The 23,505-nt window shown below is 42.9% G+C and overlaps 3 protein-coding genes across 5 annotated transcripts in view; 1 reads left to right on the top strand and 2 right to left on the bottom strand.

The window, feature by feature from the left end:
• Positions 1-342: 342 nt before the first annotated feature.
• CLK1 (CDC like kinase 1) lies at positions 343-11,572 on the bottom strand. Of its 2 annotated transcripts, XM_050750645.1 has the most exons (13): positions 11,398-11,572; positions 8,963-9,123; positions 8,509-8,737; positions 7,390-7,480; positions 6,937-7,003; positions 5,256-5,372; positions 5,001-5,167; positions 4,144-4,238; positions 3,931-4,060; positions 1,971-2,053; positions 1,558-1,637; positions 1,157-1,247; positions 343-710 (listed from the first exon to the last, which is right to left on the bottom strand). In XM_050750645.1, the coding sequence occupies exons 2-13, from the start codon at positions 9,121-9,123 to the stop codon at positions 567-569; spliced, it is 1,455 nt and encodes a 484-aa protein (XP_050606602.1). In that variant the 5' UTR covers positions 11,398-11,572; the 3' UTR covers positions 343-566. The 2 variants fall into 2 exon arrangements, with proteins under 2 accessions (XP_050606602.1, XP_050606603.1); XM_050750646.1 differs by lacking the exons at positions 7,390-7,480; positions 8,963-9,123; positions 11,398-11,572 and having other exon boundaries at positions 8,509-8,550.
• A 26-nt stretch (positions 11,573-11,598) lies between these two features.
• NIF3L1 (NGG1 interacting factor 3 like 1) overlaps positions 11,599-23,505 on the top strand; it is a 103,934-nt gene continuing 92,027 nt past the window's right edge. The window contains exon 1 of the mRNA XM_050750665.1: positions 11,599-11,665. The gene's annotated coding sequence lies outside the window, so the exon portion shown is untranslated. The remainder of the gene's footprint in view (positions 11,666-23,505) is intronic.
• The window catches only part of PPIL3 (peptidylprolyl isomerase like 3), a 448,181-nt gene continuing 439,956 nt past the window's right edge, over positions 15,281-23,505 (bottom strand). For both annotated transcript variants that reach the window (XM_050750672.1, XM_050750674.1), the window contains 2 exons: positions 23,279-23,397; positions 15,281-18,108 (listed from right to left, as the gene is read on the bottom strand). In XM_050750672.1, the coding sequence (XP_050606629.1) occupies positions 17,982-18,108; positions 23,279-23,397 (246 nt within the window). In that variant the 3' untranslated portion in view covers positions 15,281-17,981. The remainder of the gene's footprint in view (positions 18,109-23,278; positions 23,398-23,505) is intronic.

Below are 23,505 nucleotides of genomic sequence, written 5' to 3'. Positions count from 1 at the left end.
TTCAGACTAGGCTGCAAAGGAATGAAGGCTCCACCACAGTGGGATTCTGCAAATGACTTCAGATCCTGTGCAACAATTAACAGCAAGCCGCAATACTAAGTTTGAGTAGGATGAAAGACAGAACTCTTCTCGGCTGATCTTTAGTTTTGTGTGTCCCATAATCTGGTTTCATTACATTTAACTTACGGGGCAGTAAAGTCTCAATCTTGACAATCCCTAAAATGGAAATGAAGCTAAATTTTCCCAGACCTGAGGAAATCTCCAAAAACAGAAATCTACATCCATTCTTTGAGGTAGGAAGAAAAACGGTACTTAGAACAAACTGTTCTGATACATATCAACTTCATAAGCACAAAAAATTTATTCTGAATAAATCACTTTACAATTACTGAAAAAGATGTTCATTACTTAGCTATGTACTTAACAAATCAAATTACCCAAACAAAATAAACATGGCAATACAAAAATGTTAAGAATTTACAAAGCTGTACAAAATAACTTAAAATTTAAAAATTAGACTGATACAGTCTATAAGATCTCTTCAAAAGAGCTGTCCAATTACAGATCTACAGAGTTTTCTTCAGAAGGTCAAAGAAAGGATGCTTTAAGGCTTCTTTGAGAGTAATTCTTTTGGCTGGATCATACTCCAACATTTTCTGAATGAGGTCAAAGAGACACTCATGTTCAACATCCTGAGAAAGCATAAATTCCTGGAAGAAAAAAAAGAAAATCAACAGCCTTTTCCACTACCATTTACTATACTGTGTAACAGTAAACCACATATATATAACCACCATAAAAACAGAAAAGAGGCCAGGCATGGTCACTCACACCTATAATCCCAGCACTCTGGGAGGCCAAGGCAGGCGGATCACTTGAGGGCAGGAGTTCAAGACCAGCCTGGCTAACATAGTAAAACCCTGTCTTTACTATTTAAAAAAAAAAAAAAAAAAAAAAGCATGGTGGCGTATATCTGTAATCCCAGCTACTTGGGAAGCTGAGACTCGCTTGGGCCTGGGATGCAGAGGTTGCAATGAGCTGGGCCAAGATCGTGCCACTCTACTCCAGCCTGGGCAACGAAGCAAGGCTCTGTCTCAAAAGACAAACAGAAGAAACTCAAAGTTTTGACTATTTGAGCAATGTCTCAAAGGCTTACCTTCAGAGGTTTGCAGCGCCTTGAAACATATCTGCCAGCAGAACTGTGTTCATCCCAGTCTAATCGATCATGGTGAAAATATTTACGTTTCCTAAAAATAAGTCAATATCATGTTTATAACACTGAAAACTTAAAACAGCTAGCAAAGGTTATCAATCACTATGCTTTCCCAGATCACTTTTCTAGAGACTTAAATGGCAGCCATGGGATAAAAACGTTAGCTGCTTTGCACCAAGGTAATCTACTATTTAACCGATAAAAATATTAGTCTGACTTCATTATTTATAAAGTTCTAATCAGCCCCTGAGACTTGGTAGAGTGAAAATTTTTTTAAAAATTAAGTTCTAATCAGAAGATGTGATCAAATGATACTAAAGATGTCACTAACTCTTAAAACGTACCTGGTTTTCTGTATCATATGTTTTGGTAGAGGTCCAAGAATCCTTTCCATCATTGCTAAGTGCTCCTTACTATCGTGTGTCTAGAAATAAAATAAAAACAAACTTGAGGAAGATGACCACCAAAACAGACATAGTTAAAAGCTGACAGCAAAAAACTAACATTAATGCTTGCAGAACAAACTTGCCAATGATTTCCTACATGGACACGGATAATTGCTTATATACTTAAAGGTGTTTTAAATAAAACAATTATGAAAGAAATATGAATGTTTCATTTTAATTTATGATTATCTACAATTAATAGTCTATAATGGGAGAAGCAGCTATCTAAATGTGTACGTATACTTTATTTCTTCACATAAACAGGCACTTTTCTTGTGCAAAGCAAGGTTGAATACATCATTGTCACTTACTGGAAATACGGTAAACCCAAGATAGTATTCAATAAGAATGCATCCTATACTCCAGACATCACATGGCTGGGACCACCCTAGGGCTGCAAAGCAAAGCAAAATGTAAGGGAAAAAAATCCTCAATATTTGTTAAAGAAATTAAAATGTTAAGAGTAATACTTTTTTTTTTCTTTTAGACAGTCTCCTCTATCACCCAGGCTGGAGAGCAGTGGTGTGATCTTGGCTTAATGCAAGCTCTGCCTCCCGGGTTCATGCCATTCTCCTGCCTCAGCCTCCCAAGTAGCTGGGACTACAGGTGCCCACCACTGCGCCTGGCTAATTTTTTGTGTTTTTAGTAGAGACGGGGTTTCACCGTGGTCTCGATCTCCTGACCCCATGATCCGCCCACCTCGGCCTCCCAAAGTGCTGCGATTACAGGCATGAGCCACTGCGCCCGGTCAACAGTAATACTTTTTTAAAAAAGCATATGTAATGTAGGCTGGGCACAAGTGGCTCACGCCTGTAATCCCAGTGCTTTGGGAGGCCAAGATGGGAGAACTGCTTGAGCTCAGGAGTTCAAGACCAGCCTGGGTAACCTAGTGAGATCTCATCTCTATTAAAATATATACATATAATGAATTGGCTGGGCACGGTGGCTCACGCCTGTAATCCCAACCTTTTGGAAGGCCGAGGTGGGTGGAGCACGAGGTCAGGAGATTGAAATCATCCTGGCTAACATGGTGAAATCCCGCCTCTACTAAAAACACAAAAACAAAATTAGCCGGGCGTGGTGGCAGGTGCCTGTAGTCCCAGCTACTCAGGAGGCTGAGGTGGGAGAATGGCATGAACCCAGGAGGCAGAGCTTGCAGTGAGCCAAGATCGCACCACTGCACTCCAGCCTGGGTGACAGAGCGAGACTCTGTCTCCAAAAAGACAAGAGACTCTGTCTCCAAAACAACAACAACAACAACAACAACAAATTTATATATATACACACACACACATATATATGCAATGTGATGTTTGAGCTGGATGATACTAAAGCAATAACTTAATCCAAGGTTAAATACAATATATATGGCCGGGCACAGTGGCTCATGCCTGTAATCCCAGCACTTTGCAGGGCCAAAGCCGGCAGATTGCTCTAGGTCAGCAGTTTGAGACCAGCCTGGCCAATGTGGTGAAACCCCATCTCTACCAAAAATAAGAAAATTAGCTGGGCGTAGTGGTGGGTGCCTATAATCCCAGCAACTCAGGAGGCTGAGGCAGGAGAATTGCTTGAACCCAGGAGACAGAAGTTGCAGTGAGCCAAGATCGCACCACTGTACTCCAGCCTGGGTGACAGAGCAAGTCTCCATCTAAAAAACAAATAAATGATAAAAATAAATAAAATACATAGTGTTACATACAGTCTGGAATATAATAGGCATTGAACAATTCTCTGAGACGGAGTCTCGCTCTGTTGCCCAGGCTGGAGTGCAGTGGCACGATCTTGGCTCACTGCAACCTCTGCCTCCTGGGTGGTTCAATCAATTCTCCTGCCTCAGCCTCCTGAGTAGCTGGAACTACTGATGCGTACAACCACACCCAGCACATTTTTTTGTAGAGATGGGGTTTCATCGTGTTAGCCAGGATGGTCTCGATCTCCTGACCTCGTGATGTGCCTGCCTCGGCCTCCCAAAGTGCTCGGAATTACAGATGTGAGCCACTGCGCCCCACTCGGCCATTAACTATTACATTAAAAAACCCTACCACATAACTACAAATGTGAAAACAATTCCAGAAAGGTTAAGCCACTTGCTCAAATTCCCAGAACTAATTATCTGGTACAATTGAGAGCTTAAAATCCTTAATGCACTTCATGATACTTATCCCTTAAAGAAAAAATGATAAAGCCCCACAAGTAACACCTAAAACTGCAAAAAAATTTTAACTCTCAATAAGGAAATACAAAGGTTCTCAAAGGACAATTAATACTCACCTAAGATAACTTCAGGTGCTCTATAATGTCTTGTAGATACCAACGTACTGTGATGTTCATCATCGTATGTTGCACTTCCAAAGTCTACAACTTTAATATCTGGATTTATTAAGGTGCGTTCATCACGTTTCTGAAAATCATATATTATGGTTAAGAAGGCATAAACTATTAAGGTATAAAATATTCACTTTATGAATACTTTGGAAGACTTACTATTTTGGGATTATATGCCTCTGTGTAGTCAGACTGCACAAATAAGATGTTTTCAGGCTTTAAGTCTGTGTGAGTCAACTTATTACTGTGCAAAACTGAGAATAAAGAGAAAGTTGCTGTAATCAGAAAACATCAAACCAAACCACAAAACCCCACAATAGGCCAGGTGCAGTGGCTCACACCTGTAATCCCAGCACTTTGGAAGGCCGAGGCACGTGGATCACTTGAGGTCAGGAGTTCGAGACCACCCAGACCATTACAGTGAAACCCTGTCTCTACTAAAATTACAAAAATTGGCCGAGCATGGTGGCGTAGTCCCAGCTACTCGGAATGCTGTGGTAGGAGAATCACTTGAACCAGGGAGGCAGTTTCCAGTGAGTGAAGACTGCGCCACTGCACTTCAGCCTGGGCAGCAAAGTGAGACTCCGTCTCAAAACCAAAAAACCCAACAAAAAACCTCTGATTCCTTTCCCATATGCCCAAAGAATGGTCAACAACATTCCAGTCTGCTAGAAAATCACCAGTAACTAAAACTCATTACCTCTTATGAAGCTTTCTTTCATGATACACCACGCCTTAATTTTTAGCCAGCATTTGAAGTTACTATTTTTATGCACCAGAAAAGTCTAAATTATAGTCTGCAACACAGTATATTGTTATACGATGGATATCCTACTTATTGAATCAAATGTACACCACTGATCAACAGCCTGTGATCAAATCTCTTCCATACCTACTCTTCCTCCCTCCTTTATTTTTAATCAAATAAAAATTGTACATACTTAGGATGTACATTTTGATATATTTTGTGGAATGGATAAAACTAGCAAATTAACAAAGATACACCAAGAACTTACAATTCACAGACTTGCATATCTGATATGCCATCTTTCTGATATGATCCAGTCGAAATGGTAGAAAACCATTTTCTTTAATGAAGTCGTAAGTACTAAGTCCCAGTAGTTCAAAAACAATGCAAATGTGACCATGATGCTCAAACCATTCCAACATCTGGACACAGCGGCTATAAACACAAGAAAAATAGCTAAGTATAGTTGCTCCTAATTTAAATATACCTGACACCACTCCCCAAGTTCTAATCTGATACTTACAAAGTACTGTTGGGGTCTGTTGTATTCAAGTGTTCCAGAACTTGTATTTCTGAGCGAGCAGCTTCACAGTATCTATCCACATTTTTAACTATTTTTACTGCTACATGTCTACCTCCCCTGTTAGAAAGATGCATGCAAATTTCAGAATGACAGACATGATGCTCAATTCCAGTTATCACTGACTTCAAACTGTACTACTACTACTCTGACCCACTGTATTTTTTTTTTAATTTATGGTTTAGTGTTCAGTTCTGATTATATTACATGCTGAATGACACAAATTTCTTTCCTCAAACCACCACTCACATGAGTTATTTTTTGGTATTTCAGCTAAACAACTTCTTCCTAGGTACCTGTCACTGTCAAACATTATCTCAAATGTTCTTTTAGTCCAGGTTGCCAGACGAGTTAGGATACAGTGGGGACAAAGTAAAGAGCTCTAGGGCCAGGTGCAGTGGCTCACGCCTATAATCCCAGCACCTTGGGAAGCCAAAGGTAGTGAATCAGTTGAGGTCAGAAGTTTGAGACCAGCCTGGCTAACATGGTGGAACCCTGTCTCTACCAAAAACACGAAAATTAGCCAGGCATGGTGGTGTGTGCCTGTAATCCCAGTTTCTTGGGAGGCTGAGGCAGGAGAATCACTTGAACCCAGAAGGTGGAGGTTGCAGTGAGCCAAGATCGCACCATTGCACCCCAACCTGGATGACAGACCAACACTCCATCTCAGGGAAAAGAAAAAAAAACAAAAACAAAAAAAGAACTCTAGCTCTCATGTCCTTACCAATCAATAGTAGGAAGCCTCCTCAAAACTGCTTTGCCATTCAGGAAGAGGAATAACAACAACAAACAGGGAACTTAAAAAAAAAAAAAAAGGCAACGGAAAAAATTCTATACCATCTTAAGAAATTTCATGGCTGGAGCCGGGCACTCATGCCTGTAATCCCAGCACTTTGGGAGGCTGAGGTGGGCAGATCACCTGAGGTCAGGAGATCGAGACCAGCCTGGCGAACATAGTCAAACTCTGTCTCTACTAAAACAAAAAATAGCTAGGCAGGGTGGCATGTGTCTGTAGTTCCACCTACTCAGGAGGCTGAGGTAGGGGAACCACCTGAACCCAGGAGGCAGAGGGTGCAGTGAGCTGAGATTGTGCCACTGCACTCCATCCACCCTGGGTGACAGAGCAAGACTCTGTCTTGAGAGAAAAAAAAACAAAAAAAATTCAATCAGTAGTTTGATAAACATACATAATTAAACTTGGGACACTAAGTTATCTCTGGCTGTTACCAGAATGAATTATGGCAGTTTCTAAATATATAGATTCCTAGGTAACTACCCTGAAAAGGTCTGGGGGTAGGCAAACCTCTCAAAAAACCAAGGCTGAGAACCACTAATATGGCGGGGGAAAAAAGTGTGGCCTAACAACAGTGTCTAGTAGGACAACAAAAAAATACTTTCAAAATAATACAAAGTGTGTTCTCAGCCTAAAATTAGAAACTATACATACTATTAATAGCTGTTTAAAACATATGAAGGGATAAGTACCTCTAACTGGAAGTTTCTTATATCCAAGTAAAAAAGGGTATAAAGATACGTATCTAACTCACAGACCATTTTCTAAAGCTAAATCAAATTACCCATATTGCCAACTTCCCTAAATGTAATCCCAACATGGGAAACTTACGCTTTATGATCGATGCACTCCACAACTTTTCCAAAAGCTCCTTCACCTAAAGTATCAACAATTTCATCTAAAAGAGAGAAATAAATCTCAGTCATATCAAGAAGTGGAAACAATGTACTTATCACAATAAATGCTATCAATGTAGATTATTCTAGTTGATGCTACAAATTTCCTTATCACTAGATATTTATTTTATTGGTCAACACCAGCAAAAAACATATTAGGTCTAATTTCATTAATTTGATTACTGTTCTGGAAGTTCTGTATAACAAACATTACATTTCTAAAGAAAGCAAAAATACAATCCCCCCCCACCAAAAGAAATGGAAAAATAAAACAAAAAAAAAAAAAAAAAGAGAGAAAGAAAAAAAGATTTCCAAATCCCTGAAAGCTTAATCTATATATAGATTATGTTATCTGAAAAGTTAATAAGTGTTGAAAAATATTCTATACATCTTGCACTTAGTACGTCTCCACTCTGACAGATCAGGTGACCCTCCTCATCATCCTCTACACTCCTGGTTCTTTTCCTTCGGTGACTCTTCTGGAAACGTCAAGTGGGCGGCACCAAGATCATCCAGCCAATCAATATACCCGAGTGAATTCAGGGCAGAATACGAAATTCATTCAGCGGGGAGATATTCAGGCATTCAGATACACGCCAGGCCACAAACGGTTGGCAGGAGCAATTTCAAATTCAGTCCCCAGAAATTCACAGGGCACATAGTTTATGTTAACAGGAGAAAAACATGGCAAGGAACAGATTTTCAGATAAGATACTCAAAGTGGCAAGGCAACAAAACATAATACAATTGTTTTTCTTAAAAAAAAAAAAAAATGCTTAGTTGTAGCATTCACTGAAACATAATTTTTCAGTTTCTAGTGTTCTAATTTAATGTTGCAAAATTGTAGGATGTAATATTTACTTGTCAAAGTAGACGGTGGCCAAATTAAGATTTCCTAGCTAATCTAAGAAAACAAATATTATAACAGTAAATAAAATTAAAGTGCTAATTTTGGGGAAAAAAAGATTTGGCATGTAAGAATAACACTACGGCATTTTTAATGTCATCTGAACTGATCTCCAAATTAACATATAACCCGTAACAGTTCAAATCTGCTTTGGTTTGCTTAGTGAAAGAAGGGTTAGAAAACATGCCTTGTTAGAACAAAGAAGCATACCTAATCCTAAATTATACAAAAATAAAATGCCTGTTCTACTCTTGTGATAAGGTTTCAATATATCAAAACTAATCAGATTTCTTGAAGTACCATAAAAAACCTTTTAGAATATTTTGTAATCATTTTCAACTAATCTAAATTAAATCAATTAATTCCCACCATTTCACTGGAATATCAATTAAGAGCCAACCAATAACTAAATTATAGAGCTAAATGTGTACTGTACTTCCAGAATTTCCTATCCAATGAACAAACACAGAAAAAATCGTGTAGGTTAAAACTGAGATGATTTCATCTTAAAACTTTCTCAAATAATCAAACACAAAAATTCAAGTTTCCCTGTTCCACATGGGATATAAAATTTCCAAAATGTTTTAAAAACGTTCATACCCCATGTGAACGACGATGTGAAGTACTGTGGTGAATCCTGTGTTTGCTTTTATAACTACTTCTTCCACTTCTACCAGAAGACTTGCTACTATGGTTCTGATACCGGCTTTCATGGTCTCTATGGCGATGTCCAGGTTCACATTCTTGATTGTAGTCATTTCTGTACTCATCAATGTAGCGTCGACTATGATAATCTTTCTCATTTATACACCTGCTTTCCAAATAATGGCTAGAGAAATAAAAATTATTTTCAATGTTTTATGCTAAGACCAAATATCCTCACATTCTCAACACAGCACAGCACTTAAGACTCCCCCACAACCACCTTAATTTTACAAACCATCTCTCATTAGAAACACAAAGGAATGGTAGTAATCAAGTACTTATTTTAAGTGATACTAGTTTTGTCTAATAATTTATTTTTATATTCAGATATTTTAAGTATCCTCCTTACCTATCACACATTTTAGAGTGAGTGTATTTGCAGCGCTTGTTCTCCCGGGCACTGCTATGTGATCTCTTCCTTCTTTTATGACTGCTGCTGCTCCTCCATTTTCCATAATCCCAATCCTTGTCATCCCAATCAGGACAGTAAGTTCTCTTTGAGTGTCTCATCTACATTAAAGGCAAGTTTTTCCTAGTTAAATTGTATCCCACACTGAGCTGTTTAAAATTCGTATTTACAAAGGTCCCCCCTCGTGACCTCGTTTTTTTAAAATCAAAATTTAAGAATCATTGTCACCCAATCTGAAATCACTGATAAATCCAATGATTGTGTTGTCCCATATTCTGCAATTTGATCTGCAGTTTGAACTTTATTCACAGGCACTCTGCATTAGCCATATCATGCCCAGATTTATTGGAAGAATGTAAAAAAAGTGAAAAAAGCAGAGGGAGGAATCACAATTTACTAATTTTGGTAAATTTTACCCCTGCCCTACCAGTAGCACAAATGTACTATAGAAGTCCACACGTCATTCTCCCCTTTTAAACGTGTACCAGAAACTAGTCTCCAACTCAAATGCAATCATAAATGTTCCTCACCAACACCGCATTACTGATTACTGCAAACATAATCAGAATTGTATCTGAGTTGCTGACAGAATCATCACACAGAATCATCATTATAGAGTATTTCTGTACACGAATAAATGAAACTACCAAGGACTTCAATTACACACGAAGGCAACGATGGCATCAGAATATAACAACAAAACACCATCTTTCCAGTACCACTCCCAATCACATACGACATAATTTATCCTAAACGCAATGTTAACACAATCAATTTGGGAATGGTAAGAACCACCTTCTTTTCAGAAATCCTTCGAACAAAATCGAAAATCTCTAACCTAACAACTTGAAAAAGACATTATATAGAAATTCATCAACTGCCGTTCTTTCTTCCAAGTGGAACCCCTCTGCGTCTTTGGCTACAATTCTTTTTTTTTTTTTTTTTTTTTTTTTTTTTAAGGCCTGTCAAATTTAGCTGTAGGGGTTGTATACTAATTTTTGTGACACTAGTAACTACTAAGTTATAATAACCCATTACCATTGGACCAGCCTGAGTACAATTTCTAAAGCCCTCCAACCGGGTCGGGGGCCGTGGCTTATGCCTGTAACCCCAGCACTTTGGGAGGCTGAAGCAGGATGATTGCTTGAGCCCAGGAATTCGAGGTCAGCCAGAGCAACATAGCGAGACCCTGACTCTACAAAAAATAAAAAATTAACCGGGGGGTGGTAGCGCGCGCCTGTAGTCCCAACTACTCAGGAGGCTGAGGTGGGAAGATCACCTGAGCCCGGATTTCAAGGCTGCAGTGAGCCCTCATTGCGCCACTTGCACTCCGGCCCGGGCGACAGGGGCGAGACCTTCTCCCCCCCTCCCAAAAAAAAAGGGAGGCGGGGCGCGGTGGCTCACCCCTGTAATCCCAGCACTTTGGGAGGCCGAGGCGGATGGATCACCTGAGGTCAAGAGTTTGAGGCCAGTCTAATACGATGAAACTCCGTCTCTACTAAAAATACAAACACTAGCCGGACGTGGTGGCGCGGGCCTGCAATCCCAGATACTCGAGAGGCTGAGGCAGCAGGAGAATCGCTTGAACCCGCGAGGCGGAGGCTGCAGTGACCCGAGATCGCGCCACTACACTCTAGCCTGCGCGACAGAGCGACACTCCAAGAAACAAAAGCTCCAACTGCTAACCCAAGAGGAGTACGCTGAAACGCCATCGCATAAAATGCTCGGTCACCAGACTTTTGTCACAACGCTCCTTCAAATACACCCCGGCATCTCTCTTTCCTTAGGTTCCCAAGTCTCGTTTTTGTTAACACCACTGAGGACAAAGCCACTCGCGACGTTTACGCCGACCCTTTAACCACTAGACATTAACTGTAACCCCCTACGGGTTCCGTCTCTTCCTCCACTTGCTCCAGACGACATTTCCCCACAGCTGCGTGCTTCAAGCACATTCCGGAACCCCAGCAAACCCCACCCCCAACAGGGAGCCTCGCCTTTCCGGCCACAGTGCCAAGGCCGGCCTCCGCCCAGCCGCCATCTTACAGCTCGGCCGAGGCGGCCCACAACATGGCGCCCACCCGACCCTCCCACGTCAGGCGGCGCCGCTCCCTCAGCGGAGGGCGAACACTCCAAGAGGGCGGCCGGCCTAGCAAACACCGTAACTACTCCCGCAGGCCGGATCCGGCGGCGACGGGCTCGGCCGCGCAGGAAAGAGGGGCGCGCCGCCATTATGCAGCCTGGGAGTGAAGGGAGCAGGCAGTCGTCGCGCCAGGGACGGCGGGCAGCAAACAAGCGGGAAGTGGTGGCATCGCCAGGCGCCCGCGAGGCTCACAGGAACGGCCCTGTCACCTAGTCCGCTCCCTCCTGCGTCTTACCGTCCTGGACAAAGACTCCAAGTCGAAGGAGACAAAGCTTGTAACGCAATCACGGGAATCACCCAGCTGACTGCGACGAGCACCGACAACAAAATGGAGCTGACAGCTGCTGCGTCGGGACTCGCCTCGAAAACACTGATGACGCAACGAGCGCGTCTCCGCCGCGGGGCGGGGCATGCACGGGGCGAGCAGGCGGAAGGGGCGGGCGTCCGGAGCGTTGGCGGACGCGTGACCACCGTGGGCGCAGGCGCCGGGGCGGGAGCCAGAGGTGGGTGATGAAAGGAAGTTGTAGATGCTTGCTGTGTTGTCTCTAATCTCCCGATACCGAGAAAACATTGCAGTTTTTGGGGGAGAGTGTCGTCCCCACTCACTGAAAATTGTTTTTGAACGCTAGAACAAGGAACAACTTGTGAACAAGGAAAAGTGAGGGACTCAGGATACACAATAGCACGTACCCTGATTGCGACCACTAAAACAATTACTTTAAAAATAATACTTCACGGCGCGATGTGTCTGGCGCGTAACCCTAGCACTTTGGGAGGCCGAGGAGAGCGGATCGCTTGAGCCCAGGATTTCGAGACCAGCCTGGGCAGCATAGGGAGACCCCTGTCTCTAAAAAATAAGTAAATGTTATACCACTAGCGTCAGATGGCTTCAGATTACTAATGGGATCAGTGAACGTGTCAGCTCAGTGTGAGCCAACAGAAATCAATGTTCTGCACCTTGATCCTCATGGTGCCTGCATTAGGCCCACCGTGGGTAGCCAGCGTACCTCCCTATGATGCTTTTATGGCTGTAACTGAGTACACATTCTAAGAATAAAACTCCTTGATAAGTTTTTGAAGGGAAGGCCAGCGTTAAAGAAACAGAGTGGCGGCTCTACAGCAAATGCAGGCTTTATGTCCAGCCTAAGATCTACAGAAGTGGGGGACCAGCCTAGTGCCGGTGCCCACCAGTGGGATACTTTTAGGTAAGGGCGGGAGGGGCCTGGGCCATATCGCTTACTGGCTTGCTGCCCTGCAGGATGTTAAGATGTTCCCATAACGAGGCGGTTCTGGCCCTTGTTCCCGCGGAATGTGGTGGTGGTGGGTTTTTTTGTTTTGTTTTTTGTTTTTGTTTTGAGATGGAGCCTTGCTCTGTCACCCAGGCTGGAGTGCAGTGGTGCGATCTCCGCTCACGGCAACCTCCGCCTCCTGAGTTCAAGCGATTCTCCTGTCTCAGCTTCCCCGGTAGCTGGGACTGCAGGCGCGCGCCACCACGACCCGCTAATTTTTTTATTTTTAGTAGAGACGGGGTTTTGCCATGTTGGCCAGGCTGGTCTGGAATTCCTGACCTCAGGTGACCCACCCGCCTCGGCCTCCCAAAGTGCTGGGATTACAGGGGTGAGCCACCATGCCCCTGCAGGAATGCGGTGTTCTTCGCACTTTCTCACAGCAGAATATGACAGAGGTGTTTCTTTAGTGGTGCGTTTGTCCGTTTTGTGGTCAGGTGGTTGGGCAGGATGTTTCTCACAGCCCGAACCCCCGTGGAATGTTTCACTTTGACCAAGGTCTGCAAAATAGCCTGTGGGGGAGACGGGGCAGGGCCGGGGGAACGGGGGAGGGCGTGGGGCAGGGATTTACAAAATGGTGCAGTTTGGACTTACACTCTTAAAACCAAAAAATAACCATATTTGCACCACTGATTAAAAGTGGCAGAGTTTAGAATAAAACCAGGAGGAGGTCGGGTGCGGTGGCTCACGCCTGTAATCCCAGCACTATGGGAGGCCAAGGTGGGTGGATCACGAGGTCAGGAGTTCAAGACCAGCCTGGCCAAGATGATGAAACCCCATCTCTATTAGAAATACAAAAAATTAGCCGGGCGTGGTGGCAAGCTCCTGTAATCCCAGCTATTCGGGAGGGTGGGGCAGAATTGTTTCAACTTGGGAGGTGGAGGTTGCAGTGAGCCGAGATCCACCACTGCACTACAGCCTGGGCAACAGAGCAAGACTCCGTCTCAAAAAAAAATAAGTGGCAAAACAAGGTCTGGCCAAAGGCGTTAATACTAATTCTAGAAACCTAAATGATTAAAATTTTAAAAGTGAAACAAAATGTAAAGTCATTAGTATACCAGGCGTGGTGGCGCACACCTGTAATCTCAGCACTTTGGGAGGCGGAGGCGGGTGGATCACGAGGTCAGGAGTTCGATACCATCCTGGCCAACATGCTGAAACCCCATCTCTACTAAAAATACAAAAATTAGCCAGGCGTGGTGGTGCTCACCTGTAATCCCAGCTACTCAGGAGGCTGAGGCAGGAGAATTGCTTGAACCCGGGAGACGGAGGTTGCCGTGAGCCAAGATCGCAACATTGCACACGAGCGTGGGCAATAGAGTTGAGACTCTGTCTCAAAAAAAAAAAAAGAATTGCTTGAACCCTGGAGGCGGAGGTTGCAGTGAGCCGAGACTGCGTCACTGCATTCCAGCCCAGGCGACAGAGTGAGACTCTGTCTCAAAAAGAAAAAAAAAAAGTCACTCGTATAACTGGCACTGTTACAGTAGGTAGCTAGTCAGGTATAAACAAAGAAGATGGCTCCCCCAAAACACACACTATGAGTGTCGGGCAACCATCAGGTGAGATGGTCATGCAGTTATTAATTGTCTTGCTAAAGTAGTAATTGGTCACAGCTGGCACCAGGGAATGGCAGTCTTCTAATAGAGAACACCTGAAACTGATGAGCAGCAGCTTCCTGATAAGATCTCAGGAGTTGGGCGAGTGGGGAGAAGTAATGCAAGATCCTGGAAGCATGACAATGTATAAAACCCCAAGTCATAAGCTCAAGCCACACACTTGTCTTCCAAGTCGCCCGCTTGGCCCTCTTCCAAGCATACTTTCCTTCCTTTCATTCCTCCTCTAAAGCTTTGTAATAAACTTTCACTCTTGCTCTAAAACGTGCCTCACTCTCTCCTGCCCCTCAGTCGAATTCTGTCTTCTGAGGAGGCAAGAACTGAGGTTGCTGCAGACCTGTACGGATACAGCTTCGCTCCTAGTAAAAGCACCTCAATTTAGTGGAAGATATAAATGGTGACAAGAGGATAGCTGTAAGCTAACTTCAAACTAGTCAAGAAAGAATCAAAACATTAATTAGACCAGCCATTGGAAGAAATGAGACAAACCAAGAACTGATGCCAAGAGAAACATTTTGAGACGGAGTTTTGCTCTTGTCGTCCAGGCTGGAGTCCAATGGCATGAGCTCAGCTCGATCTCAGCTCACTGCAACCTCTGCCTCCCAGGTTCAAGCAGTTCTGCCTCAGCCTCCCGAGTAGCTGGGATTACAGGCATGTACCACCACGCCTGGCTAATTTTGTATTTTTAATAGAGACAGGTTTTCTGCATGTTGGTCAGGCTGTCTCGAACTCCCAACCTCAGGTGATCTGCCTGCCGTGGCCTCCCAAAGGGCTGGAATTACAGGCGTGAGCCGCTGCGCTCGGCTGGTATAAGTTTTAGGAACACCCAAATCCAACCACTGTGATCTAGGCAGTGAGCAGAATATGGTCTTGATGAAATCAATGGTAGAACCCAATGAATGGCCTGATGAGGTGAGAGCCCTGTGGTGGACATGAATGTTAGGAGAGCAGCTTCCACTTACTTACTACATGCCAGCAGCTTTACACACATTTAACCCTCACAGTTGTCTTATGAGGTATTATTTATGGATGAGAATACTAAAGCTTGGAGATGTTAACTTGCCTAAAGTTACACAGTAAGGGGCACAGCTGTGATTCAAACACAGACCAGAACTCCACAAACTGGTGCCTTTAACTAATTTACTGCATTTTTCAAATGGATCTTCTGTAAAGCTCCACTCTTCAATATTTTCAAAGATATGCCTTATGTTCTTACTTGTAATACAACCAAGTATCCTAGCCTTGAAATGCATTTTAAAGTTTTTTTTTTTTCTTGTTTTTTTTTTTGAGATGGAGTCTCACTCTGTTTCCATGCTGGAGTGCAGTGGTGCAATCTTGGCTCACTGCGACCTCCACCTTCCGGGTTCAATCAATTCTCCTGCCTCAGCCTCCCAAGTAGCTGGGACTACAGGTGTGTGCCACCATGCCCAGCTAATTTTTGTATTTTTAATAGAGACGGGGTTCCACCATGTTGGCCAGGATGGTCTCGATCTCTTGACCTCCTGATCCGCCTGCCTCGGCCTCCCAAAGTGCTGCGATTATAGGTGTGAGCCACTGTGCCTGGCCCATCAAGGGCTAATCGTGACATATACCAGGCTTGGAGACCCAGCTGCAAAATTCCAGAGATTACCTTAAGGTGGTTAGTCAACAACCCAGCCATTGTTGAGATGATGCCAGCCCCCACTCCAGGCGGACCACAACTCAAGATAGCCACCAGAGCAAGCCACAGAGACCTGAAACCCTGTACCACTCCCGCATGCCTCCCATTCTAAGTTCCCTTTTTAAGCCCCTCTCCCCAGCCTAAAGTTCAAAATGATTTATTTAAGGTACCAGCTTTGGCCATTTCCCCATTAATAGCTCTGGAATAAAGTCACTTTCCTTTTACTGCATCTCCTCCTTGTTATTGACTTTGCAAGTGGTGTGCAGCCAAGCCTGCATTCAGTTACAATAAATGGGAACTAAATCTTGGATTCACATGGACAAAAAGATGGGAACAGTGACACTGGGGACTCCAAAAAGAAGGAGGAAGGGGCAGGGGCAAAGGCTGAAAAGCTTGCTTTTGGGTACTATGTTCACTATCTGGGTGACAGGATCAGTAGAAGCCCAAACCTCAGCACCATGCATTATACACTTGTAATAAAGCTGCATATGTACCTCCTGAATCTAAAATTTTAAAAAAAGATATGCCTTAAAACATGTCCATAAGCAGGCCAGGTGTGGTGGCTCACACCTGTAATCCCAGCACTTTGGGAGGCCGAGGTAGATGGATCACCTGAGGTCAGGAGTTCGCAACCAGCCTGGCCAACATGGTGAAACCCCATCTCTACTAAAAATACAAAAAAACAATAGCTGGGCATGGTAGCGGGTGCCTGTAATCCCAGTTATTCGGGAGGCTGACACAGGAGAATCACTTGAGCCCAGGAGGCGGAGGTTGCAGCGAGCCGAGATTGTGCCATTGCACTCCAGCCTGAGTGACAAGAGTGAGACTATGTCTCAAAAAAAAGAAAAAAAAAAGTCTATAAGCAAATCAGTTGGGAAATGTTGTTTACGGTACTCCAAGACGTCTTTTTTTTTTTTTTTTTTTTTTTTGAGATGCAGTCTCGCACTGTCGCCCAGGCTGGAGTGCAATGGCTCGATCTCAGCTCACTGCAACCTCTGCATCCCAGGTTCAAGCGATTCTCCTGCCTCAGCCTCCCAAGTAGCTGGGATTACAGGCGCCTACCACCACACCCAGCTAATTTTTTATATTTTCAGTAGAGACAGGGTTTCACCGTGTTAGCCAGGATGGTCTTGATCTCCCGACCTTGTGATCCACCCATCTTGGCCTCCCAAAGTGTTGGGATTACAGGTGTCAGCCACCGCACTCGGCCTCCAGGACTTTTTAGAGCCTTTACTGTAAACCTAAAGATCACACCTGTAATCCCAGCACTTTGGGAGGCCAAGGTGGGCGGATCACAAGGTCAAGAGATCAAGACCTTCCTGGCCAAAATGGTCTCTGTAAACCCTGTCTCTACTGGAAAAAAATACAAAAAGTAGCTGGGTGTGGTGGCGTGCACCTGTAGTCCCAGCTACTTGGGAGGCTGAGGCAGGAGAATCGCTTGAACCTGGGAGGCAGGTGTTGCAGTGAGCGAGACTGCGCCACTGCACTCCAGCCTAGGTAAAAGAGCAGACTCCGTCTCAAAAAGGAAAAAAAAAAAAATTACAGAAAATAGCAAACGAATTGGCTGGCCTTTCCAGACTAACTTTTTATCCTGTCCCTCCTCTTTCTGACTGTATCAAGTGAATAATTAATGGCAGAGCTCTTACCATTGGTATCAGTTTCAGGAATACCCAAATTTTCAGATTTGGGGATACTTGCATATACACAGTAAGATATCTTGGAGAAGAGACCCAAATTTAAACATGAAGTTCATTTACGTTTCATATATACCTTATAGCCTGAAGGTAATTTTACACAATACTTTAAATTAATTTGTCCTCCAATTTAATTCCTTAAAACATTTTTAATTTTATTATAAAGTAACACTTCCAGGATATGGACTTGCTGTGGTAGGACTACGTAATCAGGCCGCTCAAAAATGCCTGCACTTGAGGCTCAGCATTTAAAAATGAATGTTTATATGTAACAAAAATTAAATGATGTATTTTTTGTATTAAAATTAAAGAAATATGTTGGATAATCGTTATAATAAAGACTATGCTCTAAGAATGGGGATAAAAGCTGTTGGGTGCCCCTTGGTATCATCGTTTCGTAGAAGATCATAGTTGTAAACAAGCAGAAGGATGATGTAATCTCTGAAAAATTTAGAGATGAATCTCTAAAAAATTTTTAGATTCAGGAGGTACATAATTAAAACCGGGTAAACCACAATAAGTGTGTTCCAGCAATTTGTCAAGTTATTTGTCCAGGTCTATTACAGCTACTGAGCAAATGGGTTGGCATGAATAGTTATGTCCTTAATGTGTACATCATTAAGAGGTCGATAAGTCTTCTCATTTACTGGCAACTTCTCCAACTCATCTAGAGTTTCCAGACCATCTATTACCCTGAAAGAGAAACAATATAACATATGAAAATTTCCTTAAATTTAAACATGATATCCATATCTATGACAATTACAGTCTCCTTAAATCAAGTCTTACAGATCTCTGAATTCTCTAGTTGAATGTACAACAAAATATTGATTTTCCATCATAGATACGGATCAAAATTTAGAAATAATTTACTTTTATGCCCTTAATTAACAATACAAAAGGTAGGAATATTTCCACCATAGTACCTAAAAGTATATTCTACCCCATTCATACACTGACACAGAACAGCTACCAATGGGACTAATATAACCAGTGAAAGGGAAAACAAACTGTTTTTCTACACTTTCACACTTCCAACACCAAATGTGTGGGTTTTCCCAATTCTCCAATTCTCTGGGTATCCCACAACTTAATTATTTTTTCAAAATTTTATTTATTTTTTTAAAGACAGGGTCTCACTGGGACTACAAGTGCATGCCCCCACACCTGGCCCTACAATTTAATTGTGACACTAACTACAAAGAGTGAACAGAGACGCCGGTTAATCCCACAAGACAGCCCCTACTACTTCGGATGCCAGTTCCAAGTCCCGGTTGTGATCTGTACTATCTGACTAACCAGATATGCTTTGGGATTTTTCATGCCCCCCGGCTCTGTTCAATAATTTTCTAAAATGGCTCATAGAACTTAGGAAAGCACTTTATTTATTATCGGCTATTATACAGGTTACAACTCAGGAACAACCAAATGGAGGAGATGCATAGGGCAAAGTCTGAGAGGGGGGCACAGCGCTTCCATGCTCTTCTCAGGGTGTGTTACCCTCTCAGTATCTACTTGTGTTCACCAACCTGGAAGCTCTGAAACCCTGTTTAGGGTTTTTACGGAGGGCACATTAGGTAGGCACGATTAATTAAATCACTGGCCACTGGTGACTGGAACTCAATCTCCAGCCCTTCTCTCCTTCCCAGAGGTCAAGAATAGGAGGTCACTGAATGTTCCAGCCCTCTAAAAATACATGGCTGATTCCTCTGGCAACCAGCCCTCCATTCTGAAGCTATCCAGAACCCCACCAAGAGTCACCTCATTAGCATAAACTCAGGTATGGTTGAATGGGGCTTATTATGAACAATAAAATATTCCTTTCACTCCTGTCACTCAGGAAATTGCAAGGTTTTTAAAAGAACCATGCTAGAAACAAGGGATGAAGTCCAAATATGTATTTCTTATTACAACACACTAGTCATAAAGATTTCTGTGTTACAGGAAATAGCTGGAGAAAGCTAGTAGATGACACTATTATCAATGTTGCCCTACAATGAAGAGTCCTGAAGTAGGTGACCACTCCACTTTGTCCTTGTTTTTGTTTATATTTTTTATTTTTTGTGAGACGAAGTCTCACTCTTGTACCACAGACTGGAGTGCAATGGCGCGATCTCGGCTCACTGCAACCTCCACCTCCCGGTTTCAAGCGATTCTCCTGCCTCAGCCTCCCGAGTAGCTGGGATTACAGGAGCCTGCCACCATGCTCGGCTTATTTTTGTATTTTTAGTAGAGATGGGGTTTCAGCATGTTGGCCAGGCTGGTCTTGAGCTCCTGACCTCAGGTGATCCGCCCACCTTGGCCTCCCAAAGTGTTGGGATTATAGGCGTGAGCCACCGCACCCGGCAGTTAATTGTTTATTTATAGTATTTCTTTTTTTTTCCGGAGATGGAGTCGCACTCCCCTTGCCCAGATAGGAGTGCAGTGGTACTATCTCGACTCATTGTAGCCTCTTCCTCCAGGTTCGAGCAATTCTGCATCAGCCTCCCAAGCAGCTGGCACTACAGGCACATGCCCCCATGCACAGCTAATTTTTGTATTTTTAGTAGAGATGGGATTTCACCACGTTGGCCAGGGTGGTCTCAAACTCTTGACCTCAAGTGATCTGCCCACTTCAGCCTCCCAAAGTGCTGGGGTTATAAACATGAGCCACCGTGCCTGGCCTAATTACGGTATTTCTACTTTTTGCTTCTGGGTAACAATAAGAAGTAATAAAAATAGGAGAAGAGAAGACTAACAGTTAACTCAGCCTCTAGCAATCCCACTTCATGTTACCACCAAGAAAAAATATATTGAGAGCTATTCTTCAAATATAAGTTTTGGAAATTTCAGTCTAAAACATTTACTAAGAAAGAGTGGCTTTTGGCCGGGCACGGTGGCTCACGCCTGTAATCCTAGCACTTTGGGAGGCCAAGGCGGGTGGATCACAAGGTCAGGAGATTGAGACCATCCTGGCTAACACGGTGAAACTCCGTCTCTACTAAAAATATAATAATAAAAATTAGCCAGGCGTGTGGTGGTGGGCGCCTGTAGTCCCAGCTACTTGGAAGGCTGAGGCAGGAGAATGGCGTGAACCCAGGAGGCGGAGCTTGCAGTGAGCCAAGATCACACCACTGCACTCCAGCCTGGACGATAGAGCGAGACTCTGTCTCAAAAAAAAAAAAAAAAATTAACAGATTTGCATTTTATCTTGCATTTTCACAAAAAGGGCACTTCAACCAAAACATTTTGATTTTACCCCTAAATGTAGACATTTAAGTCTTTAAATTATAAGTCTTAAAAGCTTTCTCACCTTCTGGGTCAGTAAGAGAAACAGAGAATATAGAAAACATAGGTTTCAGGTAAAAAGTTAAAAAAACCCGGCAGGTAGAACTGAGGCAGTTAAAGTAGAGTCAAGTATCTGGGAAACGGACCCCTTGGAGAACTAGAGGAAAGTTACTGGATCATCTTCCCAGAAAAATCTGTGTGCATCTGTATACAACAAACAAGGAATTAATGAACCTAAGGTTAATCTTTGTTCTAAACTCTACAGTTTTGTCACAAATCCAGTAAAATGAGTCCTGGTAATAACTGAACAATAATTTTGAATGATGGGTTAAGGGATAAAATAAGAGGGAAACTGGGTTATTTACAAACAAAAAAACCAAACTACTAGGTGTTGTAATATTTTTTTTCCTTGATTATTATTGTGTAAATTAGACACATGTATATGGAATGAAAAAGAAAAGATCTGTCTAGATCTCACTGCAGCCTTGACTCCCTGAGCTCAAGCAATCCTCCCACTTCAGCCTCCCAAGTAGCTGGGAACATAGGTGTGAGCCACCACACCTGGATAATTTTTAAACTTTTTTGTGGAGACTGGGTTTTGCTATGTTGCCTAGGCTGGGAGTCCTCTATTTTTAATTAACCTAACTTGGCATCCAAACTATTAAATAGAACAAACTCTAGAATTGTGCCTTGGTTTATTAAGCATGATAATTATTTGTTGAATGAACAGACAAATTGACTTCCCACTGATTTATAAAAGGAACTCCCATATATAGTACTTTTAACAGATACCCTGGCAGAAAGTGCAAAACACCTTCCTAGGAGCCATTCTTCTTACTCAGAGAAATCTAATTTTAGTAAGGGTGGCAATGTGGCTGAAATACATTTTCTACCCTCCACTGTAGGTAAGGAGTGGTCACATTACTAAGTTCTGGGTCTTCTGGGAAAGTTCTTTTTTTTTTTTTTTTTTTTTTTTGGAGACAGAGTCTTACTCTGTCACCAGGCTGGAGTGCAGTGGCGCAATCTTGGCTCACTGCAATCTCCGCCTCCGGGTGCAAGCCATTCTCCTGCCTCAGCTTCCTGAGTAGCTGGGATTATAGGCGCACACCACCGCACCCAGTTAATTTTTGTATTTTTAGTAGAGACAGAGTTTCACCATGTTGGCCAGGATGGTCTCGATCTCCTGACCTCATGATCCACCCTCCTTGGCCTCCCAAAGTGCTGGGATTACAGGCGTGAGCCACTGCACCGGATTTTTTTTTTTTTTTTTTTTTTTTAGAGATAGGATATCATTCTGTTGCCCAGGCTGGAGTACAGTGGTGTGATCTCAGCTCATGCAGCCTTAAATTCCTGGGCTCCAGTGATTCTCCCACCTCAGCCTCCTGAGTAGTTGGGATTACAGTTGTCTGTCACCACACCTGGCTAATTTTTAAACTTTTTTATAGAGATGGGTTCTCATTACGTTGCACAGGCTGGTCTTGAACTCCTGACCTCAAGTGATCCTCCTGTCTCAGCCTCCCAAAGCACTGGGATTACAGGCCTGGGAAAGTTCTGTTAATTAAAAAAGCTGAATCAGCTGGCAAGCACCTTTTGTCTTTCCTCCTCTTTCCTGCCTGATACACAGAAGTTTTGATAAAAGCTGTGCTGCCAATATTATGACAGAGGAGACTAGAACACTGGTAACAAAATGGAACCACCATGCTAGTCCATCTTGTTTAAGCCACTATTTTTCAGATCTGTTAGTTGCTGTGAAATGCTATTATTAATGAAAATAGACCAGCCTGGGCAACACAGTGAGATCCTGTCTCTACAAAAAAAGTATTTTTTGTTTTGTTTTTTTTTAAAGTAGCTGTGCATGATGGTACACATTTGTGGTTCCAGTTACTAAGGAGGCTAAGGTGGGAGGATCACTTGAGACCGGGAGGTTGAGGCTGCAATGAGCCATGATTGTGCTACTGCACCACACTCCAGCCTGGCAAGAGAGCCTTTCGTCTCAAAAAGAAAAAGAAAAAGAAAATAGATATACTATGTTAATTTGCATAACAATGTTGAAAAAATTACTGGCCTCTTTTATAAAAATAAGGAAAATAAGGCTCAGGGAGATTATAACTTTCCCAAGGCCACAGGGTTGCTAAGCAGTAGACTTAAACTCCAGGTACATTTAGCTCTCACACTCTCACACTCTTCTTTTTTTTCTTTTCTTTTTCTTTTTTTTTTTTGAGGCAGTCTTACTCTGTCACCCAGGCTGGAGTGCCACGGCATGATCGTGGCTTACTGTAATTTCCATCTCCCAGGTTCAAGCAATTCTCCTGCCTCAGCCTCCTGAGTAGCTGGGCTACAGGTGTGTGCCACCACACCCGACTAATTTTTTAAAAATATTTTTAGTAGAGATGGAGTTTCGCCACATTGGCCAGGCTGGTCTCAAACTCCTGACCTCAGACAATCTGCCCACCTTGGCCTCCCAAAGTGCTGGGATTACAGGTGTGAGACATTGTGCTCTGCGTCACTCTTTTCAATATTAGTTATGCTACTATCACAGCTGAGCATATGCACCTGCGTTGAAATGCTAAAAGAAAACCATAACCAGAATACTCACTTCCCAAATACGGTGTATTTCATGTCCAAATGTGGCTGTTTGCCATAGGTGATGAAGAACTGAGATCCATTGGTGTTCGGGCCATTATTAGCCATAGATACAACACCTCTAACACTGTGCTGAAAAAGACACATCAAAGTATTAACTGTGCTTTTATATAACCATCCCAAATATAGTATTCAGGCACACCTTTGTTTTCTTTTTTAAAAATATTTTGAGATGGGGGT

Source organism: Macaca thibetana, chromosome 12 (assembly GCF_024542745.1).
Source record: "Macaca thibetana thibetana isolate TM-01 chromosome 12, ASM2454274v1, whole genome shotgun sequence".
NCBI lineage: Eukaryota > Metazoa > Chordata > Mammalia > Primates > Cercopithecidae > Macaca > Macaca thibetana.
This window is presented reverse-complemented; position numbering and strand designations above follow the sequence as displayed.

Bases quoted from the DNA above. Each gene is read 5' to 3' on its own strand.
- CLK1 (XM_050750645.1), bottom strand. From the start codon at position 9,123: ATGAGACACTCAAAGAGAACTTACTGTCCTGATTGGGATGACAAGGAT. The intron at 2,054-3,930 runs GTGAGTATTAAT...TTTGCTTTGCAG, and splicing joins AGCACCTGAAGTTATCTTAG to CCCTAGGGTGGTCCCAGCCA. The intron at 711-1,156 runs GTAAGCCTTTGA...TTTTTCTTCCAG, and splicing joins GGCGCTGCAAACCTCTGAAG to GAATTTATGCTTTCTCAGGA.